The sequence below is a fragment of the Canis aureus genome, chromosome 1 (genome assembly GCF_053574225.1).
Source record: "Canis aureus isolate CA01 chromosome 1, VMU_Caureus_v.1.0, whole genome shotgun sequence".
Classification (NCBI taxonomy): domain Eukaryota; kingdom Metazoa; phylum Chordata; class Mammalia; order Carnivora; family Canidae; genus Canis; species Canis aureus.
The window spans coordinates 104,887,240-104,914,368 of record NC_135611.1 but is presented as its reverse complement, the minus strand read 5'-3'; the positions used below and the strand labels follow the sequence as shown (position 1 = coordinate 104,914,368).

The following is a 27,129-nucleotide window of genomic DNA, read 5'->3' as shown; positions in this document are numbered from 1 at the left end:
ACACCAGTCTCTCAAGTGTTGGCTTTTAACTATGGAGCAGCTGAACTTGGGTTTGAATAACAAGACTCAGAGCCTTCTCAAGCGTTCTGTAAACTTCAAAGTCTCAGCAAAGAATGTAATGCTTCAGGACTGTGATTCCTGGTCTTCACTGGAAACCAAGGCCACTTGTGTTACGACAAGATGGTGGGTATATGTGGCTCAGGTGTGCTGTGTCTGTTTTCTCTAGCTTAGTACTACTGATTCTGGATTTATGTGGTGCAACATCAGGACTAGCACAGCACTTTTATGATGCCAATTCATGGGCTCCAGTCCAAACCCACAGCACCACAATGTCTTAGGGAGGATGAGAGAACATGTAAACTTTTAGTCACATTAGAGCTAGAGAAGCCTTAGTTAAGCGGTTCTGGGCCCAGGTTTTCCATTAGAAGAGCACGTGGAGTTTCAGGTATGATCATCACTGCTGCTCTCCCCCAAGATTCTGTCAAAGAGTCTTGGTGGGAACAACAGTGTTCTTTTAATTAAGTGCTCCAGGTGATTTTAAGTGAGGCCAGGGTGAAGCATGAGGGCTCTTCAGTAACTTATTAGAGTTGGGTGCTGGCTTAGGTCCAAGGGGAGTTAACAGTGTCTCCTCTACATAAGTCTGGAAGGGTCATGGCATATGGGTGCTATTTGGGGTTTGAATTTTTAAAAAAGATTTATTTATTCATTTATTTATTTATTTATTCATTCATTTATTTATTTATTTATTTATTTATTTATTTGAGAGAGATAGAAGGCCTGCATGTGCCCTGGAGTAAGGGGAGAGGCAGACAGAGGGAGAGAGAGAATCTCAAGCAGACTCCGTGCTGAATGCAAAGCCCAATGCAGGGCTTGATACCACAACCCCTGAAAACATGACCTGAACGGAAACCAAGAGTTAGATGCTTAACCTACTAAGCTACCCAGGCACCCTAGGCCTTGAAGTTTGTATGAATCCACTGTTTTCTTTTACTTGGTTCCTATTCTGATTTCCTTTGGGGTGCCCACAAGAACATAGGCATGATAATGTATCCTCCAGTGTGCCTCTGATACCAATTTGCTTTATTACAGGTGATATTAACTTTTCTTACTTGGCTTGGAGCACTGCCACATTCCTCCTGTATAATATGAATATTCTCTTAGTCATTCATAAGGATTGGTTGGATTTACAGAAAGATGTGCAGAAGCCTTCACACTCAAATTGGAAACTTTTCTTTTGAGTTTCTCTTTGCATGTAGTTTCCACTGGAAAATGAAAGTGCTCTCTTCTGTGTAGTTGAGATACTCACTTTTGGGAGTGGCGGTTCTCAGTGAGGTCCCCAACTTCTAAGTTTTCTTTGTATTTCACACTCATGTTAGAGACACATATTTTACTTTTTTGAATTTTTAGAAAAAGAAAACATGAATCACAGAGTTAACATGCTGGAGTGTCTTAAAATCCTAAGATATGGGCAGCCCAGGTGGTTCAGCGGCTTAGCACCTGCCTTTGGCCCGAGCGTGAACCTAGAGACCGGGCATCAAGTCCCACGTCACGCTCCCTGCATGGAGCCTGCGTCCCCCTCTTCCTGTGTCTCTGCCTCTCTCTCTCTCTCTCTCTCTGTGCCTCTCATGAATCAATCAATCAATCAATCTTTGAAAAGAATCCTAAGATATAACACAAATGATGATAGAAACAAAAAAAATTCAACGAAATAAAAGACTCAGAAATATTAGCTATTTTCTTTATAGCATTCTGAATATATGTTCAGAGTGTGAATAAATGACAGAGACATAATCATCCACAAATAGATTTATAAATTTTGTGCCATTGAGAATAGGTCTTAAGTCATCAAGACAATAGTCTACTCTATCAATTTTAATGTGTGTACTATTTTGAAAAGTTAACTGTCTGCGGCACCTGGTGGCTCAGTTGGTTAAGCATCCAACTTTTGATTTCAGCTCAGATTGTGATCTCAGGGGTATGGGATAGAGCCTCATATTGGGCTCTGGGCTCATGGAGTCTGCATGTCCCTCTCCCTCTGCTCCTCCCCCTGTGCTTTCTACTTCCAAAATAAATAAATAAAATCTTAAAATAAATAAATAAAAGTTTATGTGTGTGCATAAAATTAAAAGGTAGATCAGTTTTCTGTGGATATCTTCTTGTTTTCATCACTGTTCTCAGGTTTGAAAACTGTCATGAACATAATTTTACAGCAGTCTCTATCTTGATTGGATCTCTGGTAGATAAATTCTAGGTCAGAGATCCTAGGTTAAAATCTGTTTTTTTACATTTACTGGATGTGTGATGAAATAGTCTCAAAAGAGGAGGAGAGGTAGTTGGGTGGCTCAGTCGGTTAAGCATCTAACTTGGGCTCAGGTCATGATCTCAGGGTCCTGAGATCAAGCTCCGCATCAAGCTTCGTGCTCAGTGGGGAGCCTGCTTCTCCCTCTGCCTCTGCCTGCTGCTCCCCTTGCTGTGCTCTCTCTCTCTGTCAAATAAATACATTAAAAAAATTTTTTTTCAAAAGAGGACGAATATGTTTGATCTCCTAGAGTATTTGTGTGTGTGTGTTTGTGTGTCTGTGTGTGTGTGTGTTGATCTATGGAACTTCGAGAATCTAGTAATTAGTAATGCTCAGAAAGTATTGTTGTTGCCTTTCTCACTTTAACCTGTAAAACCTATAATTGTAATAAAACCCATTCATTTCATGTTCTGGGATAAATCTTTCCTTGGAATTCTACCTCTTTGTCATTTAAAAGTGTATTCCTTTATGTATAGGCTAATTTCTTGTTAGAAATGTAGACTCAGTGCCCTTCCTAACTCCTGAATCGGAGCCTGCACTTTTTTTTAAAGATTTATTTATTTATTTATGATAGACATAGAGAGAGAGGGGGGCAGAGACACAGGAGGAGGGAGAAGCAGGGTCCATGCAGGGAGCCTGATGTGGGACTCGATCCCGGGACTCCAGGATCACGCCCTGGGCCAAAGGCAGGCACTAAACCTCTGAGCCACCCAGGGATCCTAGAGCCTGCATTTTAACAAGAACTCCAAATCACTGTTCTGAAATTCTAATTCACATTAGAATATGAAGGTGAAAAAAAAAAAAAAAAGAATATGAAGGTGCATTTCTAACCCACACAACCATTCCAGGTAACAAATATACACAACTTATGTAGTATGATATGAATTCAGTCCTTAAACATGGATGTATCCTGTTGACACCTTCAGTTTACAATTTATTTTGGAGAAACACACAGTATTGATAGTGGTTCTATAGACCAGATGCCATCTTGTTGCCTCAAAGGTAAAGAATATATGAGTATATGACATCAAGAGTCACATGCTCTACTGACTGAGCCAGCCAGGCACCCATCTCTTGCAGGTTTTTAAAATACACTTACTGGACACTTTTGCTCCCAATTTTTGTTTTACTATTTGCATACTTACTGTCAGTTTGAATTTTTATTTAGGTCATGCGTAGGTAACTATAGGATATCAGGAAAACTATTGATATTCTCTTTTTCCTTTATGAGCATTGTCATGATGTTTATTTTGAATTCTTTGTCAGGTGATGACTAGTTATATATACATTTATGGTCAGTTTTGGAGTTTTATCTTGTTCTTTCAACTGGAACATGTTTTTCTGTTTTTTTGTATGCCTTTAGGGTGTTGCACTGTTTTGAGAATTTATTTTTTTAAGATTTATTTATTTTATTAAAAATATTTTGTACGTATTTGTGTATTTATTTTAAAAACCCATCTATTTACTTGAGAGAGAGTGAGCATGGGGAGAAGGACAAAGGCAAGGGAGAGAGAGAAACCTCAGCAGACTCCCTGCTGAGCACAGAGCTTGATGGGAGCTTGATCTCACACCCCTCAGATTATGACTTGAGCCAAAATCAGATTCCAACACTTCCAACTGAGCCACCCAAAGAGAGAGAGAGAGGAGCAGGGATAGAGGCAGGGTAGGGGCAAAGCGAGAGGGAGAGAATATCAAGCAGACTCCTCACTGAGCATGGAGCCTGACGTGGGGGCTGAGTCCCATGAGCCCCAGATCATGACCAGAGTGAAACCAGGAGTGGGTTGCCCAACCAACTGAGCCACCCAGATGTCCCATATTTGGGAATATAAAAACCAGCCCCAGGTCCCAGGCTTTCTGAATTTGCTTTGTATAGAAGAAGACAAAGTCAGTTGTGCTAGTAAATTCTGAATCCTATTCAACATATTCTGAGGACGTATAAAGTCTGAGATTTTGTAATTTCCCAATTAAGGAAATGTTTGTTGGTTCCTATTTAGAATATGTTACATTTCTCTCCCTGATGTTTGATTTTAGCTCTGCCATCTCTCTGGTGTTTGCAGAAATACTTAATATGCTGCCATTCCCTCTGCCCTTGCTGTCATGTGTGACAGAATCAAGTCCCCTCAGGCAGCTGCAATGAAGTAGATCACGGCCCACACAGGTCACTCATGTCTTCTTTCCTGAGCAGAGTTGAGAGTTTTCTCACAATCTTGCCATGCAGTGCCAGGTGAGTGGTGAGCAAGCATAAAAACCTTTTTGTCCCTCTTTCATATGGTTCTTCTTCATTTTGTGTTTCCTTGGGGGTACTGTGTTCTCCCAGCTGGATTCTGGAGCACTCCAAAAGGCAGTCTCATCAGTTTGTTTCTCCATGGAGGAGCAAAGTCTTGGTGCTTTTATTCCTCTAATCTGCTCATGTCCTGTGATGGGCATCAATTTTTTACATTAGCACCTTATAGTATATGCACATAAGTATAGTAAGCGGAATAATCTAATCTCTTTCAGTTATGCCTTTTCATCACACTTTGTGCTATGGACAAAGACAGACAAAGATTCTTTCCATGGGGTGGGTTATATTGGGACGATATGGAAACTGTGGCCATGAGAATTGAGTTAGTGAAAGACTGGGAAGATGAGGGGGGAGTGGGAAGAGCAGAAGGAATATTATGATGGATAGAACGAAACTGGAGTACTTACCCATAATGAAATCCTTACTGCCAGGAGAGATCAAGGATCTAAAACATTTGGGGGAAAAATCTTACTTTATGACAGCTATGTTTGCAGAACAATGTCTTTATGAATGCCAGGACCCAAACCACGTTTTAAACATACGTATGCTCCAAAACAAAATTTGGTAAACCTGGAAAGTCACATACTCAATGCTGAAAACAATCGTTCAAATAATTTCAAAAATAGAATTGGATTAATTATTCAAATATTTCTGATTACTAGAAATTTACAAATGGAGATAAAATCTCTCCTTTTTTTTTTAAGATTTCATTCATTTATTCATGAGAGACAAAGACAGAGGCAGAGACATAGGCAGAGAGAGAAGCAGGCTCCATGCAGGGAGCCTGACGTGGGACTCGATCACGGGACTCTAGGATCATGCCCTGGGTGTAAGGCAGGCGCTCCACAGCTGAGGCACCCAGGCGTCCCTGAAGATAAAATTTCTAAATATCAATTCGAGAAGTCCTGTTTTGAGGGTTTATTAATTGTCCTTTCACCCACAAATGATTCCTCTTTGTTCCAAAGTCTCCAACTTTGATATTCATGGGAAGGTCTTTTTTATTTTTTTAAATTTTATTTATTTATGATAGTCACACAGAGAGAGAGAGAGAGAGAGAGGCAGCGACACAGGCTGAGGGAGAAGCAGGCTCCATGGACCGGGAGCCCGATGTGGGATTCGATCCCGGGTCTCCAGGATCACGACCTGGGTCAAAAGCAGGCGCCAAACCGCTGGGCCACCCAAGGATCCCTCATTGGAAGGTCTTGATCCACCCATCCCTATTCAGTAGTATCACATACTATGTAATTTGGAGCCAGTGTTCATGCATTGTGAACTTAGGAAGATCTTTAGTGAGGACTCTAACTTCAACAATTACCAAGATATTTACCATGGGGATGGCATTTAGCAATGCAATGAATCTGGTGAAAATATTAACCATCAGTCAAATCCTAATAAATAGCAGAGAATTCAGTTTCTACAGAAACTGGAGAAGTTTTCTATCAAAGCTCAAACTTTATTAAATATCATTGATTCTCTCCCAAAGAGAACACTTACAAATGTAGCAAATGTGGCAAAGTTTTGTTTTGTTTTTTTTTTCTGTTTTTTTGTAAAATTTTTAAAATTTTTTTAATTTATGATAGTCACAGAGAGAGAGAGAGAGGCAGAGACACAGGCAGAGGGAGAAGCAGGCTCCATGCACCGGGAGCCTGATGTGGGATTCGATCCCGGGTCTCCAGGATCGCGCCCTGGGCCAAAGGCAGGCGCTAAACTGCTGTGCCACCCAGGGATCCCTGTGGCAAAGTTTTTAAACAGTCTTCAAAACTCACTCAACAAAAAGTTTTTATACTGTGAAGAAACTTTACTTATATAAGGAATGTGGCAAGGCCCTTAACCTGTATTCAAATATTTTGACATCCAAAAGTGTATAATGGAGAAAACCTTACAGATGAAAGGAATGTGCAAAGTCTCTATCCGGAGTACTGGGGAGAAACCTCAAAAAGGTAAATAAAATGGCAAAACCTTTAATAAGCACTCCAACCTTTCTTGCATCAGAGAATACAAACTGGGAAGGAACCTTACAACGTAAGGAGTTTGCTCAAGCCTTTAATTATTGCTCAGACTTTCCTTGATATCACAGTATGAATACCTGGGGAGAAACCCCACAAATGCAGAGAATATAAGCAAAGCCTTTAAACAGAACTACAACCTAAGCACCACTTGAACACTTGTACATTCATACTGGGAGAAATCCTAAAAATGTAAAAAATATGTGGCAAAATGTTTGTCTGGATTTCAAGTCTCCCTCGATGGAGGACAATACATGCAGGGGAGAAGCCCTACAAATGTAGAGAATATAGCCAAATCATTAACTAGAGCCACCACCTACTATAAATTAGAGAATACAGCCTGGAGACACCTGGAACAAACGTAAAGAATGTGGTAACGTCTTCACCCCGAAATTGACACTTCCTCAACATCAGAGAGTGCTTACTACATAGAAACCCTAGAAATGAAGAGGGAAAGATCTTTTTTAATTATATATTTTTGGGAAAGCGCTGGTGGCTCAGCAGTTTAGCGTCACCCTCAGCCCAGGGTCTGAACCTGAAGACCTGGGAACGAGTCCCTCATCGGGCTCCCTATATGAAGTCTGCTTCTCCCTATTCCTGTGTCTCTGCCTCTGTGTGTGTGTGTCTCATGAATAAATAAAAATCTTTGAATTATATATATATATATATATATAACAGAAAAAAAAAAGAAAAAAACCCAGAGGTTTATACACCATAAAAACATTAAAGACATAAGATGACAATCTATATAATGAAAAAAAAAAATCCCAATAAGTATCAGATTCACAGCAGATAGTTCTAACCCTATAGCACTTTGAAGAGGTTAATCTGGTCCAAATTTTCACTCCAAAATTGCAGGATTCTACATCTTTTATGTCTTTTTTTTTTTTTTTTTTTTTTTGCTGTAATGCAATGGAACCCGGGCAAGTTTAGAGGGTTTTTCTCAGTCAATGAGTGTAGCTACCTGTTGGTCATACTTTGTTTTCTGTTTTTAAATTATTTATTTATTTATTCCTGAGACACACACGCACAGAAGGAGAGAGAGGGAGAGAGAGAGAGAGAGGCAGAGACACAGGCAGAGGGAGAAGCAGGCAGGTTCCAGCCTGATGTGGAACTGGATCCCTTGATTTCTTTGATCCCAGGACTCCAGGATCCCACCCTGGGCCGAAGGCAGCCGCTAATGGCCAAGCCACCCAGGTCCCCTGGTCATAACTTTCAAGTGGAACCTGACACACCTTGGGAGCCTTTGAAATATTTTCTCTATGGTTTGGGATAGAGACTTCTTTTCTAGTTTCTCTTTTTGTTTGAAAGATTACATTTATTTATTCACTAGAGACACACACACACAGAGGCAGAGACACAGGCAGAGGGAGAAGCAGGCTCCTTGCAGGAAGCCTGATGTGAAACTTGATCCCAGGACCTTGGGATCACAACCTGACCCAAAGGCAGATGCTCAACCACTGAGCCAGAGAGGCATCCCTCTTTTCCAGTTTCACTGTGTCCAGAGGTGTGTCCATCGGCAACTCTGGCCCCTTGGATGTCTTCTAGGCCATCACCATCAGTCCCCAGATTCCAGGTGTGTGAAGCTTTAAGTCACAGCCATAGTTTCCGTTGGCTGCTCCAATATCCTGTGCCAGATTCTACATGAGCAGATAAATACCACAGTTCCCATATGTCCATTGGGCAGGAAGCTCAACAAATACATCGCAAACATTATAGGCTTTGGATCTTGTTCTGCTATACATTGTATGGAACACATAGACTAACTCCATGCAGCATTCAGATGTTCCTCAGATGTTTCATGTGTAGGACTCATTCTGGTTGTCATTCTGTGCACACACAACCTAAAGGCCAACACCTTCATAGGAACAGTATCTCACCGAGATCTTCTCTGAGATGACAGCTACCCCAAGGATTCTTGTCCTTGGGAGTATGTTTGTCAATTTTTATACCCCTGTCTGCCACCATTGTAATTTTTCTTTTTCATTAGATCATGTGGAGGGAAGTGAACAACACTGACCAAGCAGGTGTACAGATATAAACAGATAGAACCTGTTTCTTTTTGCGGCATCTGGTCACGAGAAAACCAGATGAAGGGACACCAGGGTGGCTCAGCAGTTGAGTGTCTGCCTTCCTCTCAGATTGTGATCCCAGGGTCCTGGGATGGAGTCCCACATCAGGCTCCATGCAGGGAGCCTGCTTCTCTCTCTGCCTATGTCTCTGCCTCTATGTGTCTATCATGAATAAATAAATAAAATCTTTTTTAAAAAAGAAAGAAAAACAGATGAAGACTCATTATACAGTACATCCAGGGCAGGCCTGGTGGTGTAGCGGTTTGGTGCTGCCTGCAGCCTGGGATGTGATCCTGGATTCCTGGGATCAAGTCCCACATCGGGCTCCCTGCATGGAGCCTGCATCTCCCTCTCACTATGTCTCTCTCTCTCTCTCTCTCTCTCTCTCTCTGTATCTATGAATAAATAAATAAATTCTTTAAAACAAAATAAAATCTTAAAAAAAAAAAAAGAAAAGAAAAAGAACATCCAGAAAATTTAGGTTAGAGCAAGTGGGTACCTTGCTGAATTCAGGATTGTGGAGTCATTGTGAGGAGAGGTGTTACACAGGGAACCTTGCTTCAGTTGGGCCAGGTTCCGTCTGTGTTATCCTGTGAGTTCTGGTGTCATCCCTGATGGGTCATCCATGGACCAAAGACTTTTTTATTAGTATACCAGCAGCATTTATTTGACATTCTTCTTAAGGAAAGATTTTTAATATAAGCGTCCTAGAAAACTCTATTTATGTTAAGTTGCTTTTTCTTTTATTTTATAAAATAGAAATAAAAGAGACTAGACCAGACTAAAATAATATGAACTCTGTGTGGTGAATTTCTTTGGACAGGCTTAGCAATGATAGAGAGAGAGATATGAGAGTCTACCGCCAGATCCCTCCCTAGCCCAACCAGATCTACCCCCTTCTGAGGCTGTGTCCAGGTCTGGCCTAGCTCTGGGATCTCTTCCCTTCCCAGGACCGATTAGAGGACATCAGATTCTGAGTGGCTCTTCCTTTCATCTCTTCAGGGCTGGTGCTCACAATTCCCCAAACCCACAATATGATAAATGAGAGCAAAGGACTATAGATCTTAGTAACTTCATTTGTGCTTTTTTTTATATATATATACTTAACTAATTTTTTGAAAGATTTTATTTATTCACTAATTAGAATACACACAGAGAGAGACAGAGACAGAGAGAGAAGGAGAGAGAGAGGCAGACACACAGGCAGAGGGAGAAGCAGGCTTCACGCAGGGAACCTGACGTGGGACTCAATCCAAGGTCTCGAGGATCACACCCCGGGCCGAAGGCAGTGCTAACCCACTGAGCCACCCGGGCTGCCCTTCTTTTCTGTGTTTAACATTAAATCCTGTGCTTCAAGTCAATCTGCTAAATTATCATTGAAGTCTGGTACTTCCTTATTGATAATCTTGACCCATATTGAAGGTGCACAATTGAAGTCCCCTGCTCTTGTATTGCTGTCTCTTTTTCTATTCTTGTCTGTTCATTGTTGCTTATATATTTGGGTACTTTTATGTTGGGTACATAACTATTCTAAAGATGACATCCTTCTGTCGAATTAACTCCTTCATTTTATTTTATTCTGGGAAAGTAGGTTATATTGATTTGAAAAACTGTGAAAGATTACTACGTATGAAATAAAATTCATTTTTAAAAGTAGGTGACTCCTATGTATCCAACGTTTGACCGAATCGACACCACAATATATGCACAAACAGTATTTTGTAGCTCAAGGAGCAAAAAAGCAATAATCAGAAGTAAATGTCCTCTTAATACAGACACTAAATAAATACACAAACCTACAGCTTTAATACAAACTTGTAAGTACATGTGCTTAACCAGCTTTTGCCAACAATAAATGAGTAAATGTTTTATATTCAATAAATGCACATATAGGGTATAAAACCTTTAGTCACATGTAATGTAGTTAGTCTAAAAATCAAAGCATAATGTAAGGTTTTCTTACGTGAAGATGTACATTTCAGAAAGAATCCAAGTTGAACTAAAGCCACAATCAGAAGCACTGTAAAGGTGACCCATACAAAGCCTGTCATTTGCATTGTATATAAAGAATAGCTGCCCAGGAATAATATCAGGAATCTTACAAAGGGGTATTATGATAACCTACCAGAAAGGACAAGTAAGTTATTTGGAGACTTTAAATAGCAGAGAACAATGTAAATCAAATTATATGTGAAAAAATCTGCAATGTATAATAGCCAGAGATTAGAAAACTGAATACTGTGGGGAAAAGATTGATTAGCCCATACTAGTTGGTTTCCATAAACCATTGACTACTTCTTTCAGTAATTACCAAGATTATCATTGCAACAATATTTTTCCACACACATCAAAATCTGGAAGCAGTAACTCCTTCTCCAATTGTCATTTAGTGTTCTCTTTTTCCCAACCTCGAAGCACAGAAGTAGGTATTTGAGTATTGACTAGTCATTTAGGGGACACAGGAGATACACATGTTCATAAACATTATATAAGCTGGGGATCCCTGGGTGGCGCAGTGGTTTAGCGCCCGCCTTTGGCCCAGGGCGCGATCCTGGAGACCTGGGATCGAATCCCACGTCGGGCTCCCGGTGCATGGAGGCTGCTTTCCCTCCGCCTATGTCTCTGCCTCTCTCTCTCTCTCTCTCTCTCTCTGTGTGACTATCATAAAAAAAAATAAAAAAATAATTAAAAAATAAAAAAATTACATAAGCTATAATTGATGTACCTGGAAAAACACCACCAAAATTTATGGGAAAGTACATTGTTTTTCATAGGGGTATTGCAAGAGTTATAAACACACTATTTGAGTCCTACCAAAACTGGAATGGGGTAAATCTTTTTTTCCCAAATGCACCATAATTAAAAACACTGCACGATGTAACCACTTTATTTTATAAGGACCCGTGCCGTGTCTTCCTAGTCTTTGACTTAAAGTCTACTTTGATTGATGTAAGCATACCCATCCTGATTTCATCTGGTTTCTATTTGCATGGTATATCTTTTATCACACTGCACTTTCGCTCTGAGTGTGTTCTTTGGGCTGAAGGGAAATATACTTGGGTCTTCTATTTCTTTCCATTCAGCCAGTCATACCTTTTAATTGGAGAATATAGTCCCTTTATATTTAAAGTAAGCACTGAAAAAAAAAAAAAAGTAAGCACTGATTAAGGTATGGAGTTAGTGTTGTCATTCTTTTCATTGTTTCCTGTCTGTTTTAGAAATACTTGCCCTGTTCTTCATTTGCTATTTATCTTTGTGATTTGGTTATTTTCTGTGGGTGTATACTTCGATTATTTTCTCCCTATTTATTATGTATTGTCTACAGGTTTTTACTTTCTGGTTACCTAGAGGCTTAAAGAAAGACCTCTTTTAACAGTTGATTTTAACTTGTTAACTGCTTGATTTCCAGTTAAAACTTTTTCAGGCTTGAGAGAACTCATAAGAAATATGAATTTCCAGGTGTATGCCATCATAGGGAAGACTTATCTCTTCTCTTTGTGGTATCTGTGCTGATTTCCTCATTGGAACCACACCACCTGATGTTAAGAATTCAACTTATAACCATTGCTATTATCAAGATTCATCAGTATTTTCCAGGACTGCCACCTCTTTTTCCATAAAGACCAACTAGCTAACCATTTTATTTAAACTATCCAGAAAGATTTTAGTTTTAATGAATGGAGAATGATATTCTGAAAACTTATTTCATGTTAACTTACATTAATGTTATAACCATGAACAGCATCTCCATTTAGATCTTCTTCATATATTCTAAATCATGTTGTTGTTCATTTCAATGGGAAATGAGGTCTGCATGAGCCCCACCTAAGAAAGAAGGGCATCTCATCTTTGATGCAGCAAAAGTCAGCTATATAATTTCATATACCAACTAGGCATCCGTTAATTTTCTAAAAAAAAAAAATGCATTAATATGTACTAGTCACCTATCTCACACAGGGTCAGTGTAAAACAAGCACATTGAAATTATACCTTTGCAAAAATCCATCCCTTGTATCTTTTGAAACACAATATATCATTTTCATGTTTAACTTTGTGGTATTCCTTGTATTTTTTGAAAAAGATTTATTTATTTATTTATTTATTTATTTATTTATTTATTTATTCAGAGAGAGTGAGCGAGAGGCAGAGACACAGGCAGAGGAAGAAGCAGGCTCCATGCAGGAAGCCTAACATGGGACTCGATGCCGGATTTCCAGGATCACACCCCGGGCTGCAGGCGGCGCTAAACCGATAGCCACCGGGACTGCCCTACTTGTAAGTATTTGATATAAAGTACTGTCTAAAAAGGGTAACTGATATACTGCTTTGTATTGATTTGTGACATTTATTGACATTAGATGTTCAATAAGTACATTTCTAAATATTTAGGTCTTTCAACTTACTTTCCTTTCTGTAATCTCTGATGTTTTCTAAAGTCTATATAGAAAAACAAGGTCTTTCCTCATTCATCTTTTTGTAGGTTTTGAATCTAGTATGCATTTTGGGATACTGATTCAGGACTGAATTCCAGTTAAAGGAACTGCAACTTTTACACTTTATGGTTTCTCTTCTGTATGATAGCTATGATGTTGAGTAAGTCTAGAGGTTTATCTAGATGTAATGACCTTCTAATGATTTTCCTAAGATGGTAAGGCTTGAGTACTGGTTAGTGGGCTTGCCAAATCTTTCGTACTTGTAAAATCGTCTCCACTATACATTTTCTGATCAGTAATCACGGTTTTCTGTTGTTGAAAGGCCTTGCCACATTCTTTACACATATTTCATTTCTCTGATATGAATTACCTAATGTGGAGTAAGAGTTGAGCAGTACTTACAAATCCTCTCATAGTTGCTTCTTCTGACACTCTTGGTGCTACTTCTGTGCTGTCGTTGGGGACCTGGTACCTCTGAGAAGAGGTAGCTAGGAGATGCTGGCACTCTCAATGGCCAAAGGAAAACCCAAATGAGTCAAAACGTTAGGGGTGACTTGGTGACAGGCACTGAGGGGAGCACTTGATGAGATGAGCACTGGGTGTTATGCTACATGTTGGCAAATTGAACTCCAATAAAAAAAATAATAAAAAATAGAAAAAGGAGTCAAGACTGAGAACAATGATCATATTAATTCCAACTTGATGGGGCAGGTTTGCTTTGTAGTGCAGTTAAAGTAGAAGCACAAACCACATGTAATAAACTAATGAAAAACTATTGTGAACAATAATGTTTGTCAATGCAATAGGTTACATGATTTGATGGGCATCCAATAAAGGAAAAAGACACACACTTCCACAGCTGGAAACAGAGGAGAAAGATACAACTGATGGGTTCCAGCACCAGACAGGAGGTGTCTACTAGAAAGGGAAACTTCTATGTTACAACTCTGCTCCAGCCAGAGCAAGAAGGGGTTTCCTCTGTTCACTTTTCTCTTCCCCATTCCTTTATTGGACACCAGGTAACTGTGTCTCTGCACAAGCATATGGCTTTTAAAAGACAAAAGAAAACTAAATGGCCAATGGTACAATTTGATCAACATCAAGAAGAGATAGGATGAGGGGAAAAAGTAGTTCTGTGAAACTACGCTTTTCCATTAACGCTGTGATTATTCAGCTTTTATTGTTACATTCCATGAGTTATTTTGCTCTCACAGTTTGACAACAATAAAAGAACATAAAAATCCTTGCATTCCTTGTTAGTGTTGTGCCCTAGATTACGAATCTGAGAAACCACCAAGGAGCCGAGACTGATAAAAAAACACATGAGGGTTTATTTACAAGCTTGAGCTTGGGTCCAAGTGTACCCGAAACAGCGAGGCAGGGACTTGGACCCCGAGGTGGGTTCCAGATTAGTTTTATGGGCTGGTCTAGGTGACCTCCAGAAGGGATGGAGGAATTTCTGTTTACATTCTGATATGGGGCTTTCAAGGGCATTAATCTCTGTTCTCATTCTGATATGGGACTTTCTAGGGGGTTAAGCTGTAAGCTGTTTTTTCCTGTAACCGAAGTAAGGTAAAGTTCAGCTCTTATCACAGGGGCCTGACATTGCTGTACTTGGGCTAATGCTAAAGTTAAGGTGGAATGGCCTCATTTACTCAGCCTCCACAGTGACATTGGAGAATTTTTAAGTTTCTCATTTATCATTGCAAAATCAAGGAATATTTTATATAATTTTGTTGTATACAATTTTAGATGTAGGACAATCTGTCTTAAAGTAAGGATAAATTGCTCTAAAAGAAAAGAATATTGATCATTATCTATTCAAGTCAAGTTTCTTGTTGCTTAAAAGAACTTAAACATTCTCTCACAATCCTAAAACTTTGAAGCCTTTGCTCTAGTGGGACTTCTTTGATGAGTAAAGGCTGAATAGTGATTAAAGGCCTCACCACATTCTTTACATTTGTTAAGGTTTTTCTCTAGTGTGAATTCTGTGATGACTAGTAAGGTGTGAGTGCTGGGAAATGCTCGACCACATTCTTTACATTGGTAAGGTTTCTCTCCAGTATGAATTCTATGATGTCTAGGAAGACTTGAGTGCTGGCTAAAGGCCTTGCCACATTCCTCACATTTGAAAGGTTTCTCTCCAGCGTGAATTCTGTGATGTTGAGTAAGAGATGAATGACTACTAAAGGTCTTGTCACATTCCTCACATTTGTGAGTTTTGCCAGTATGAATTCTGTGATGTTGAGTAAGGCTCCAGTGCTGTGTGAAGGCCCTGCCACATTCTTTACATTTGTAAGGTTTCTCTCCAGTATGAATTCTGTGATGTTGAATACAACTTGCATGAGTGTTAAAGGCCTTGCCACATTCTTTACATTTCTAAGGTTTCTCTCTAGTGTGAATTCTGTGATGTTGAGTAAGATATGAACGCCTTGTAAAGGTCTTGTCACATTCCTCACATTTGTGAGGTTTTTCACCAGTATGAATTCTGTGATGTTGAGTAAGGCTCCAGTGATGTGTGAAGGCCCTGCCACATTCTTTACATTTGTAAGGTTTCTCTCCAGTGTGAATTCTGTGATGTTGAGTAAGAGATGAATGACTACTAAAGGTCTTGTTACATTCCTCACATTTGTGACGTTTCTTGACAGTATGAATTCTATGATGTTGAATAAGTCTCCAGGACCGTGTAAAGGCCCTGCCACATTCTTTACATTTGTAACATTGTCCTGTAATATGAATTCTATGATGTGTAGAAAGGTGTGAGTGTTGCTTAAAGGCTTTGCCACATTCTTTACATTTGTAAGGTTTGTCTCCTGTGTGAATTCTATGATGCTGAGTAAGGGTAGAGCCATGTCTAAAGGCCTTGCCACATTCTGTACATTTGTAAGGTTTCTCTCCAGTGTGAATTCTGTGATGTTTAGAAAGAGATGAATGAGTACTAAAGGTCCTGTCACATTCCTCACATTTGAGAGGTTTCTTGACAGTATGAATTCTTTGATGTTGAATAAGGTTCCAGGGCTGTGTAAAAGCCCTGCCACATTCTTTACATTTGTGCGGTTTCTCTCCAGTATGAATTCTGTGATGTTGAATAAGACCTGAATGAGTGTAAAAGGCCTTGCCACATTCCTTACATAGGTAAGTTTTCTCTCCAGTGTTAATTTTGTGATGTTGAGTAAGATATGAACACGTCTTAAAGGTCTTGCCACATTCCTCACATTTGTGTGGTTTCTTGCTAGTATGAATTCTGTGATGTTGAGTAAGGCTTGAGTGCTGTGTAAAGGCCTTGCCACATTCTTCACATTTGTAAAGTTTGTCTCCAGTATGCATTTGCCTATGTCTATTTAGGGAAAAGGAGACCTTAAAGGTTTCACCACATTCTTCACATTTGTACAGTTTCTCCCCATTACGTATTCTGTGACATTGAGGTAGTACTGAGTTCAAGTCAAAATCTTTGCCACATTCCTTACAAATGTCACTTTTCTCTCCACTATGAACTGTCTTATGTATACTTAGCCTTGATGCTTGACAAAACATGTTCCCAGGTTGATTACACCTGAATGGGTTTTTTCCCACATGAATTCTCTGTTGATCATCAACATTGGAGGACTGGTTAAGAGCACTCTCACATTCATTTTTAGGATTCTCTCCTGTATTCATACTACTTTGTGTACTAAGGTTAGACTTTTGATAAAAGACTTCCCCACATTTACTACCCTCATGATGGTTCCCTAGAAGCTGAGTCCTCACACATTGACTAACATTGGAGCCCTGGTTAAATGTTTTCTCAGATTCACTGCATTGAGCAACTCTGTCTCCATTGAACAGGCTCTGGTAATTTTGTAGGGTCGACTCCTTAGTGAAACACCTCTCAAATGGATCCTGGTTAGCACTTTGTTCTTCATTTTCATATCTCTGATTTTTAGAAATATTCGACTGAATAGTCAATCCAATTCTTTTTTCACAAGGGTTCAAATAATTATTTTCAGCATGGACTAGGTAACTTCCCAGATTTTCTAAACTATCGTTGTTCCCTAAATATGTAAGTTTGAACATTTGATTTGAGCTTTTGTTTTCAGAAACGCACTGCTTTGTGGAAGTAGCAGACTTAAAAAGGGAGGTTACTGAAAATGTTTTATATCCTTGACCATTTTGGGCAGGGAGATTCTTATTATGGGCAGATGTCTCAGTTTCATTGTGTCCTTCATGATGCCTTTGATGCCCTTCACTCTCTCCATCATTGTCCCAGTCTGTTATGATGAAGTGTAAATTCTCAACGGCATTATTTTTTAATCTACCCATTGACACTTTTTGGAAAGAAGCTTCGATGCTTGGCTTTGACAGCAAGCTCTGGGTGTCCCATGAAGATATGGCTGAAAGAAAGCAAGAAAGAGAACTGTAAAATTATTCCACTTACTACTCTCAGATGAATATGCTGACAACCACTAATAGATAACCTGAAAATCAGTCAGAGAACATCAGCAAGATGGTCAGAAGGAATCATCAGGACTTTGTTCCTCAATGGACACATAAACTTACACAGAATGTACTGACCACATAGACTCATAGATAGCTGTAGTACTGTCATGCTATAGTACAAATCACTTTCTTATATCTCAAAAAATCAGGAAAGCACCGAGAGTGCAAAGTTTGCAAAAAGGGAGGAAATTTAAAGATTAACAGAAAAGGACAAAAGCGGATACAGCAAAAATAGGAAAATATCGGGCTCCACGCATGGCTCAGTGGTTTAGTGCTGCCTTCAGCCCAGGGTGTGGTCCAGGACTCAGATCGAGTCCCACATCAGGCTCCCTGCATGGAATGCAGCCTGCTTCGCCCTCGGCCTGTGTTTCTGCCTCTCTCTGTCTGCCTCTCATGAATAAATAAAAACTAAAAAAAAAAAAAAAAAAAAAGGGAAATTATCGACAACAGGAAGAGTTGGTTTCAGGATAGATAAACAAAATTGACAGACTTTTAACAAATTCAAGTAAGAATGAAAAAAAAAAGGCCAATTAAAATCAGAAGTGAAGTGACAGAGACAGTATTAACTGATACCATAAAAACACAAATAATAAAAACTGACAATGGATAACTATATGCCAAGAAAGAAATACCAAAAATGTGTATAAATTTCAAAAAAGATGTAAGCTACCTAGATTTCAGGATTCCAAAAAATATTTCCTGAAGAAATATTAAAAAAGTCACAACTGATCTACAACTACTAAGTAGATTGAAAAAATAATTTAAAACTTCCCAATAGGGCAGCCCCAGTGGCACAGCAGTTCAGCGCCGGCTGCAGCCCAGGGAGCGATCCAGGAGACCCTGGATTGAGTCCCATACAGGCTTTCTACATGGAGCCTGCTTCTCCCTCTGCCTGTGTCTCTGCCTCTCTCTCTCTGTGTCCTATGAATAAATAAATAAAATCTTCAAAAACAAACAAACAAAAAAAACTTTCCAACAAAGTTTTATTCCAAGTGAATTCACTGGATAATTCAGAGATTTAATGTAAAAGTATTCTTTTTTCTTTCTTTAAAGATTTTAGTCATTTATTCATGAGAGAGACACACATACAGAGGCAGAGGGAGAAGCAAGCTCCATGCACAAGGCCTGATGTGGGACTCAATCCAGAGACTCTGGGATCACGCCCTGAGCCAAAGGAAGACACACAACCGCTGAGACACCCAGGAGTCCCCTGGAAAAGTATTTCAAATCTCTTCCAACATTTTCAGGGAGTGAAGAGAAGGGAAATTATCAAAATAGTCTCTGTGACTCAAGTGTTACCAGGTTGTCAAAGGCAAAGGAAGACTGTACAAGTAAAGAAGATTACAAAGTACTACCTGTGAGGCGCAGTTATACAAAGTCCACAATAAAAAAAGCAAATTAGCACACTGAATCAAAAAAACGTTTTACAACACAATTAAAGAGAATTCTTCCTGGAATTCAAGGGTGTTTCAACATAAACTACAAGTTAAAGGCTCCACATTAACAGAATGAAGATCAAAAATGGCAATCATATTGCTGCAGAACAAGAATAAGAGCATATTGCACAATGTTTCACTATTAAAAACACTCAAGAAAGTAGGAATAGAAGCAAACCACCTCAACTTAATAAAGGCCATATAGGTATGAAAACCTGAAATCTAATATATTCAACAGGAAAAAACTGTAAGCTTCTTCTGTATGATCATAACAAGGAATTTCACTTCTATTCAAGACAGTACTGGATACTCTAGTCTGAATGGGAAAACAAAACAAAACAAAACAAAAAACAAAAAAACATAAATGGGAAACATAAATCCAAATGGGAAAAGAAAATGCAAGTTTATCTCTTTACAGATGACATCCATAAAAAACCCTACACAATCTTTATTTTTTTGTTGTTTTGTTGGCAATCATTTGTATTGTTTATTTCTAGTAATTTTTTCTACGACACATTGCATTGTCAATTTTTTAAATACTATAAATGCCTGAAATAATTTGCAGTTTCAACTTTTTTCTTTAATTTATTCATTTCTTTATTATAGTAGGTTCCATACCTAACATGAAGCCTAACTGGCTAACTGGATCCTGAACCCAAGACCCTGAGATGGAGACCTAAGCTGAGATTAAGAGTCAGATGCGTAACCGACTGAGCCACCTAGACACCCACAACTTTTCTTCTGAATGTTACAAGACAAGGAACTAGAAAAAGAAGAAATTTAGCTGTGATCCAGTAGAGAAAGAAACTAACAAAGAAAAATCAGAGATAGAGACCATAATAAACAGTAACATAACATTGACATCAATGCCCAGATTTTCCAAAAAATAATCAAAATTTTAACTACATTAACTAAGAAAAAAGGAGAGAAGTCTCAAAAATTAAAACAAGAAATGGGACAGAAAACACATCCGATAACTACAGAAATACATAGTGTGATAATAGATTGTGTGAACAATTATATACAAACAAATCAGGTAACTTAGAAAAAAAACCCAGGACCACATACCTTAGCTGGTCAGTTCTACCGAACATTAAAATTATAATTAATGACAATCCGAACATTAAAATAATAATTAGGGATCCCTGGGTGGCGCAGCGGTTTGGCGCCTGCCTTTGGCCCAGGGCGCGATCCTGGAGACCCGGGATCGAATCCCACATCGGGCTCCTGGTGCATGGAGCCTGCTTCTCCCTCTGCCTGTGTCTCTGCCTCTCTCTCTCTCTGTAACTATCATAAATAAATTTAAAAAAAAATTAAAAAAAAAAAAAAACATCATCATGTATTAAAAAAAATAAATAAAATAAAATAATAATTAATGACAATCCATCAAAATCTTACAAATAGTGGAATGGACAGAACATATTCAACATCATCCTATGAGGCCCAGCATTACCCTGGTACCAAAGCAGGATAAACATCGAACAAGAACAAAATAGTCTAGCTTGTTTGATAGCCAGGTGTTGCTACTCTGGCTTTCTTTTGACATCCATTTGCAACATAAATGTTTTTCCATCCAAGTGTAGCCAGTACCTAGCACCATAGAACCAGATTACAATACCACTGACCATATCCCCTCTGCTATATCCTTTAGCCTCATGATTTATCGATTCTATAACTGAAAGCCTATACCTTCCATTCCCCTTTATCCAGTTGGGCCCATCATCCCTCTCCATTCCACTCCAGAAAGCAGCAGTTCTGTTTTGTTTTTGGAGTGGGTCTGTTTCTGTCATTTTTGTGGTTTCTAGCCATTGATGACAATGAATGAAAAGAGACCAAGGAGGTATTGTGCTGGACAATGTAAATAGACCTAAAAAGTACTGTGCTGATAAGTCAGGCAAATAAAAGCAAATAACATATGATTTCACTTATAGGTGCAGGCTAAAAAAAAAAGTGAACAAACAAATAAAAAGCAGAAACAGACGCATAAATATCAATTTCATGTTTTTATTTTTTAAGATTTTGTTTATTTATTCATGAGAGACACACAGAGAGAGGCAGAGAGAAAGGCTGAGGGAGAAGCAGGCTCCCTGAGGGGGATCGATCCCAGAACCTGAGATTCCAACCTGAGCGGAGGCAGAGGCTCAGTGACTGAGCCACCCAGGTGCCCATCAACTTCATTTTAAATAAACCCATGGATAATCCCAAGAAGTATAAAAATTCCATGTTCCACATATTCTATAGTGGAACAAGCTTGCCTGTAACAATTTTCCAATGCTAGCCGAAGACAGAGGACTCTCAGATTCAAGTCCAAGGATCTTAGGGTTCATGAAACACCACAAACATCTTGATCACGCTAATTTCACTTGCCAGCTCCAAATCCCCATTTCACACATGTAGATGCTGCATATGCAGTGGGTTTGTGTCGCATCTATGAGATCCTGAGCATAGGGAACCCCAGTATCTTGAAAGCAGAGAGCATTATCTTCCTGAACCTTAGCCACTAATGAAAGCATGAAAAGAAACCACAATAAAACACGTTCAGAATACACTTCAACTTGTTAGCCATGTTGAGAAAAAAGGAAAAACCAGAAAACCTCAGTCACTACACAAACTAGAGAACGATGACTTAATACATTTCTGATTGATATTATATAGATCATTATGATGTTTTCAGAAAAAGACAAAGGGTCTATCTCTGTGGCCTGAGTATATGAGAAAATTTCTAAAAATGATAAAAACCACCAACCATAAATGTTAAAATCACAAATTGGATTACATTAAGAACTTCTCTGCATCATAAGCTCAAGAGAGAGAAATAGAGTGAGAGAAGGAAAAAAGGACTCATTCTCATAATATATATCTATAAAGCCTAAAGAAAAAAATACCAAAACAGAAGAAATAGGCTCAATAACCCAGCAGATACTTTGAAAAAAAGATTATCAAAAGGTTAATGCCCAACTCCATATTAACAGTAATAAAAAAGCAGATAAAATGACCACTTGGGGGATGCCTGGGTGGCTCAGCGGTTGAGTGCCTGCCTTTGGCTCCAGGCATGATCCCAGGGTCCGGGGATAGAGACCTGCATTGGGGTACCTGCATGGAGCCTGCTCCTCCCTCTGTTTGTGTCTCTGCCTCTCTCTCTGTCTCTCATGAATAAATAAATAAAATCTTTAAAAAAGAGAGATAGAGAGAATGACATAAACTACTAAGTTTTAGAGAGCGTGTGGATGGGGAGACCAGGTTCTCCCTTTGGTTCAGGTTGTGATTCTGGGGTCCTGGGATCAAGTCCTGCATCAGGCTCCCCGGGTGAACCTGCTTCTCCCTCTACCTGTGTCTCTGCCCCTCTCTCTATGTCTCCATGAATAAATAAATAAAATCTTAAGTATTTGGGAGTATCTATTAAAGCTGAATATGATTAAACATGTTTACTAACAATTTGATCTCACATATATAACCAGCAGATATGTGTGTATGTTCCACTAAAAGATAAATTATAGACTTACAAGCCGGTACTATCATGACAGTCCTGCACTGAAAACCATTCCCCTCCATTAGCCACAAAATGATGTATCAATTGATATTCACACAATGGAGTCGGATGGATCCATTCTAAAGAATGATGCACAATAACATGAAGGAATACAGATCAATTCACAAGCATAGATACAAAAAAGCCAAATACAAGAGTTCCCACTGCCTGATTACATTTATATAAAGTACAAAAACGAGGACAGCGATCTATGGCTTTCCGCGTTAAAAGAGTGCTGAGCCTTGTGGAAAGGTACCAAGGAAATAAAAGGAATTGCAGAGGTCAAGTAATATCTTTTTTGAGCTCAAATATTGTTTCTTGACATCAACAGTTTATAGAGACGTGCTTAGTTTGTGAAATTCAATTGAGCTGTTAACATACGTTCTATATATGTGACTTTACTTCAAAAAAATATTCAACATGGGGAAATTCTCTGGCTCAGTTTGTGGAACATGCAACTTTGATTTGGGAGTTTGAGCCTTGTGTTAGGGGAGAAATTGCTCAGAAATGAAGTCCTAAAAATGTTCACCTAATATTAAAAATAAATAAAAATAAAATTTAAAATTTAAAAATTCTAAAAACCTCCCGAAAAAAACTAGATGTAAAAAGAGAAGTGTCATAAAGTAGATATATTGACAAGGTGAAATTAAATGTAGGAAGGACTAGATTTTCAAAGAATGCTTTAGTTTCTAGCTCAAGCAATATGGTACTGATATACATAGTTCACAGAAAAAAAAAGAAAGTGTACAATTATTTTCTTAAAATGGATATAGGAACACAAGAAAGGAATAAAAAAACAGGGAGCATTTAGGAAAGACAAAAAATGTAGTATAGCCAAACCCCAATATCTTCATTAAGATATTAAACACAGGGATCCCTGGGTGGCGCAGTGGTTTGGCGCCTGCCTTTGACCCAGGGCGTGATCCCGGAGATCCGGGATCGAATCCCACGTCGGGCTCCTGGTGCATGGAGCCTGCTTCTCCCTCTGCCTGTGTCTCTGCCTCTCCCTCTCTCTGTGTGACTATCATAAATTAAAAAAAAAAAAAAAAAAAGATATTAAACACAAATAAACCAAATGTTCCTGGTGACACTAAACATTGATCGAATATATTCCACTGGAATTTTCTGGAGATAGAACTAAAACATGAGGGTAAAATTGAAAAAAAGTAAATGGAACAAATGCTGTGTAGTGATAAACAACCAAACAAGTGGCATGGCAAAATAAAAATCCTATTGAATAACCTTTAACGCCAAAGGAGTTGGTCACTATTAGTAGTTTTATTTTTGAAGATCTAGATGTACAGGATTTCAATAATGCATTTCATGGAGAATAAGCATAACCTATATTTGTGTACATATTTGTACACACACATATAAACATACACAGATATACATACATGTACATAGGGAAACATTTATTTTTAGCTGGAGACATTAAAAAAATACTTATCACAGAGGGATGACATCATCAACATGGTGAAGCAGGTAGTTCCACCTCAGTACTTCTGAGATAGACATCACTAGGCAACTCTCAGTACTCAAGAGTGAGACTGAATCACCCCTTGGACCACAGAGACAAGGGGGACATTAGAAGGGTAAGAGGAACAATTTTAGTCTGACCACAATGCGCCTTCCCTGGGGCCAGCACAGCGCTCCACCATGAGGGGCCAGCTGGAACTACAATTGTTCCACCATGAGAGAGCCCATGGTGGGCACCCAGCATTCCCCAAATGTCAAGCTGATTGTTGGGTGCCCACATAGGTCTGGCCTCAAGGGGTTCCCTGGGGGAATCTGGGATCCTTTTTTTTTTTTTTTAATTTTATTTATTTATTTATGATAGTCACAGAGAGAGAGAGAGAGAGAGGCAGAGACATAGGCAGAGGGAGAAGCAGGCTCCATGCACCTGGAGCCCCACATGGGATTCGATCCCGGGTCTCCAGGATCGCGCCCTGGGCCAAAGGCAGGCACCAAACCACTGCGCCACCCAGGGATCCCGGAATCTGGGATCTTATAGACATCTGCTTCTAGTCATTGGTTCTCAGAATGGGTTCCCTGGACAGGTACCTGAGAAAGTGTAAGAAAGGAAATTTGGGGAATGTACCCTAGAAGTACTGACATGGTAATGTGGAGATAGACACGGCAATCTAAGGTTTACAAGTGCTCCTGGTGATTCTGTTATGGGATAAATTGGACCTCTGCAGGAACTAAGTCACAGCTCATCCCTGAGTTATCCACAGGTAAGTCATTCCTACAAATGCTCTATTTGGGGTTCCTGGATGGCTCAGTCAGTTAAGGGTCTGCCTTGGGCTCAGGTCATGGTCCCAGAGTCGTAGAATGGAGCCTCACCTTGGGCTCTCTGCTCAGTGGTGTGTCTGCTTCTCCCTCTCCTCCCTGTTCATGCTCTCTCTCTCTGTCACTCTCTCAAATAAATGAATAAATAAAACCTTTTTTTGGAAAAAAAAAAAAAAAGCTCTGCTTACAGTCATGTCAATATTCTGACAGACGTGCAAACACACAATGTGCATAACACAAATCTTTATTCATAAATGAATTTGACTCTGTCTTTCTCAGCTTCCAGCAGTTCTGTCTCTGCCTTCTCTCAATACTCTCCTTGAGCTTCCTGAGATCTCCCCAAATACAGTCCGTTCACATTGTACAATGAATGGAATCCAGATGAAAGTGAATTGGAACTTATTTAAATATTTTTTCAAGTTAGTTATGAAATTCATACAAGACATTAATACAGGTTATGGGAGGCACCTGGGTGGCTCAGTGGTTGGGTGTTTGCCTCCAGCTCAGGACGTGATCCCTGCATGCAGCCTCCTTCTCCCTCTGCCTGTGTCTCTGCCTCTGTGTCTTTCATGAATAAGTAAATAAAATCTTTAAAAAAATACAGGTTACGGAAGAGTAAGTTATACATCCCTCAGGTACCTGTGAACATCTCGTTATTTCAACTGCATAACTAATATTCTTGACTTGGATCAATTGCTATCCTGAAGATACATCCAGCTTTTAATAAACTACCACTCTATTCTGCTTAAAATGCAAATGGAAACACTATTTAAAATTCAGAGTGTTTCTCTGTGGTACATTAATGCAAGGAAAGGTGCCCTGGACACTTACTTCATCGGGACTTATCACGCTTACAGGTCAGCCACAAGCAGCATCTCCATGCGGACTTTCTTCATTAATTGTACATTATAATGTCCTTAATCTTCCATGTTAAAGTAGGTAGGAATGAAGTCCCCCTCATACCAGAGCCCTGCATGTCTGTGAGACAGCAGCCACCAAATCATCTTACATGTACACAAACGATAAAGCCTTGGGATGAGAGGATTTCAGAGTAAAATTAACATCTGCCATGCAAAAATGTCAAATATGGTCAAAAGAAAACAGGAGACACACCGAAAATAATAATCTCTCTTCAGACAACCATCTCCTCTCCATCCTGACAGGGATATTAACAGATACAGAGGACCGCTGAATACCGGGTTTCAACAGCGGAGGTCCATATATATGTAACAATACATGAATACAGTACAGTACCATAAATGTGTTTTGTCTTCACCTTAAGATTTTCTATTCTCAAGCTAACATTACTATAAAAAATACCATATATAATACAGGAATACGTACCAAAAACTGCGATGATTGACTGTTTATGTTCCAGGTGAGGCTTCTGAGGTCAACAACAGGTTATTTCCATGACAAAACAGGTGTGGTTTTCAATTTGGGGCTCTCAAAAGATACACACAGGTTTGCTTTTCTTTTCTTAAAGATTTATTTATTTATTCATAGAGATGGAGAGAGAGAGAGAGGCAGAGACACAGGCAGAGGGAGAAGCAGTCTCCATGCAGAGAACCTGACATGGGACTTGATCCAGGGTCTCCAGGATCACGTCATGGGCTGCAGGAGGAGCTTAAACACCTGTGACACACCGAGGCTGACCCACACAGGTTTTCAATTGTAAAGAGGTGGTGCCCCTAACAGTTGCATTGTCCAAGGCTAAGATGTGAGTGATCTGTGTGTTTTAACTTTGGATTTTTCTCTATAATAAATACTTGGATTTCAGATCATGCCTGAAAAGGGATATTGACTTACTGCTTTCTTCTGTGAATTCTGATGTTATTTAGATTTCCTTTCCATCTCACAACTTACCAATTTTTTATGTCCTTAATGTTTTTATCCTTCATAAAGATGTTTCTTTTCTGAAGTATGTAGTAAAGCCAAAGGTCTTGCATCAATTTTACATTTCTTTTTTTTTTTTTAAGATTTTATTTATTTATTCATGAGAGACACACAGAGAGAGGCAGAGACACAGGCAGAGGGAGAAGCAGGCTCCATTCAGGGAGCCTGGTGTGGGACTCCATCCCAGGACTCCAGGATCATGCCCTGGGCCAAAGGCAGGTGCTAAACTGCTCAGTCACCCAGGGATCCCATATTTCTATGGTTTCTGCCCAGTACGCTTTGTTATCTTACTGATGTTCAATAAGAGTGCAGTTCCAGGCATAGATGTGGACACTATTCTTAACAACTCTATGTTTTTCCACAGGATGCATTACCTCATGTTGAATAATTCTGGTTATGAATTAAA

At 39.2% G+C, this 27,129-nt stretch overlaps 3 protein-coding genes across 3 annotated transcripts in view; 1 reads left to right on the top strand and 2 right to left on the bottom strand.

Moving 5' to 3' along the window:
* LOC144295795 (zinc finger protein 679-like) overlaps positions 1-1,371 on the bottom strand; it is a 28,100-nt gene extending 26,729 nt beyond the window's left edge. Inside the window, exon 1 of the mRNA XM_077868335.1 lies at positions 1,307-1,371. Coding sequence (XP_077724461.1) covers positions 1,307-1,371 — 65 coding nt within the window. The remainder of the gene's footprint in view (positions 1-1,306) is intronic.
* The window catches only part of LOC144280351 (uncharacterized), a 236,571-nt gene that overhangs the window by 173,954 nt on the left and 35,488 nt on the right, over positions 1-27,129 (top strand). The window lies entirely within an intron of this gene.
* Positions 13,628-27,129, bottom strand: part of LOC144324812 (KRAB domain-containing protein 5-like) — a 43,104-nt gene continuing 29,602 nt past the window's right edge. Inside the window, exon 8 of the mRNA XM_077916210.1 lies at positions 13,628-17,464. Coding sequence (XP_077772336.1) covers positions 15,474-17,464 — 1,991 coding nt within the window. The 3' untranslated portion in view covers positions 13,628-15,473. The remainder of the gene's footprint in view (positions 17,465-27,129) is intronic.